The 2,200-nt window shown below is 38.7% G+C and overlaps 1 protein-coding gene across 1 annotated transcript; it reads left to right on the top strand.

Moving 5' to 3' along the window:
• Positions 1–887: 887 nt before the first annotated feature.
• Positions 888–1,432, top strand: LOC130470003 (uncharacterized). Its single transcript, XM_056839556.1, has one exon. It carries the CDS (start codon positions 947–949, stop codon positions 1,430–1,432), a length of 486 nt encoding a protein of 161 aa, XP_056695534.1. The 5' UTR covers positions 888–946.
• Positions 1,433–2,200: the final 768 nt, after the last annotated feature.

The following is a 2,200-nucleotide window of genomic DNA, read 5'->3' as shown; positions in this document are numbered from 1 at the left end:
TAAGAGTTACATTTTTAATAGGTTCGGCATGCCAAAGGACATAATTAGTGATAGAGGAACTCATTTTTGCAATAAAACTTTTGGTGCTCTTCTTGAGAAATTTCATGTGACACATAGAGTAGCAACTGCTTATCACCCTCAAACAAACGGTCAAACTGAGGTGTCTAATCGGGAAATCAAATCAATATTAGAAAAAATGGTGAGCCCTAATAGGAAGGACTGGTGATACGGTTATGGATGAAAGTGATAGTCTTATGCTAGCAATTGGAACCAAAACTGATTTGGGTTCAATGGCTCATTTTGTGTGCATGGTGACTTGGATTGAGTGAGCTCGTTATATGGTCCTTATTATCAAGGTGGTACGTTAATCAAACTGGTCCGTTTAATCACATTGGTCCGCTTGTTTAAACAGATTGTACGCACTTATTATTTTAATTACTTTGGTTAAAGTCGGTTTAATAAAGGGATATTTGTTTAAATCCCCAATTTAAATTCAGTCATTACTTAGCTTTGATTATTGCTGTAACCTTCAATTTAGTGACTGAATTAGGAGGCTTTAGAGCTTGTAACTGCCAGTTTTAAAGGCTCTTAAATGGCTCTTAATTAGCTGTTTAAAGCTCTTGTAGCTGTTGGTTTTTGGCTATTTATAGTCAGCTTCTTGATTGGAATAAACAACCAATTGGATGATTAAAACACTTGTTTGTTACATTTTGAATTATAGTTTATAATTCAGTCTTTTTCTTTGTTTTGGACGCGCTTCCTATTCAAAGAACTGATTGTGAGTCAATAGGTCTTGTCTTGCATTCACGATCAACGAGTTAAAGGTCTAGCTTGTTAATCAACTATCCTTGTTTATACAACGAGTTTAAAAACTCGTATCAACTGGAGCCTTAGGCTAGATGACGCATTATGGGCCTATAGGACAGCTTACAAAACGCCTTTAGGGATGTCACCATATCGACTTATTTTTGGGAAAGGTTGTCATTTACCTGTGAAAATCGAGCATAAGTCTTATTGGGCTGTTAAGCAATGTAATATGGATTATGATTTGGTTGGGCAGAAGAGAAAACTTAGTTTGCAAAAGCTTGAAGAAATCAGATTAGAGGCTTATGAAAATGCTCAGATGTACAAAGACAAAACTAAGGCATTTCATGATAAAAGGATAGTCAAAACTACTTTTTTTGTAGGACAAAAAGTTCTTTTATACAATGCTCGTTTGAAATTATTCCTTGGCAAACTTCGATCTAGAGGGCTTGGTCCCTTTGTTATTACTAATATATTTGATCATGGTGCAGTTGAGATTAAATGTGTGGATTCTGGTAAAGTATTCAAGGTGAATGGTCACAGATTAAAAGCATTCTATGAGTATGAACAAGCAGGGATGATTGAAGAAATAAAGCTTTCAATTTCATTTATTTTCATTTCCCTATAATTTCAATTTTTATATTCCTTCCAAGCTATTTTGCAAAAACTATGTTCACTAAGCGTTGGAAAGTGGCTGGTGCATTCTTTAGTCCGAACGGCATCACCTTGTAACAATACAAACCCTGCTCTGTGACAAACGATTTCTTCTCCTGATCTTCAGGCCACAAGGGGATTTGATGAAATCCAGAATAGGCGTCCATAAAGCTCATCATGGCATGTCCTGCCGTCGAGTCGAGAAGGCGATCTATCTTTGGTAATGGGAAGCTGTCCTTGGGGCAGGCCTTGTTTAGGTCTGTATAATCGACGCACATTCTCCACGTCCCATTGGGATTGGGCACTAGCACTACATTGGCCACCAAGTCCGGGTACTGGCATGGGCGTATAAAGCCAGCTTCCATCAATTTTTGCACCTCAGCGGCGGCGGCTAAGTTTCTTGCCTCCTCATGATTTATTTTCTTCCGCCGTACTGGTTTCATGGTACTATCTACGTTCAATTTATGCACTGCTACTATTGGATCAATGCCTGTCATTTCTTCCACCGTGAAAGCAAATATTCTCGGTATTCTCGCAGCAGTTGTACCAGTGTCGCTGCCATAGGATCGTCAGGTGGGATTCCAATAGGAATAATTCGAGATGGATCTTTTAGGTCCAAGACTATATCATAGTGTGCTCCCACTGGCTCGGGTCGTCTATCCGCACTATGAGCCATGGGAATTTCTTTGATTCTACGTTCTTTTCTCTGAGGTTTCAACTTTTCATTCTTTTTCGGAGACGC

The sequence above is a fragment of the Spinacia oleracea genome, chromosome 3 (assembly GCF_020520425.1).
Source record: "Spinacia oleracea cultivar Varoflay chromosome 3, BTI_SOV_V1, whole genome shotgun sequence".
NCBI lineage: Eukaryota > Viridiplantae > Streptophyta > Magnoliopsida > Caryophyllales > Amaranthaceae > Spinacia > Spinacia oleracea.
Note: the sequence above shows the minus strand (reverse complement) of the source record. Positions and strands in the feature narration are given on the sequence as shown.

Excerpts from the sequence above, each read along its gene's own strand:
- LOC130470003 (XM_056839556.1), top strand. The coding sequence starts at position 947 with ATGTCACCATATCGACTTATTTTTGGGAAAGGTTGTCATTTACCTGTG.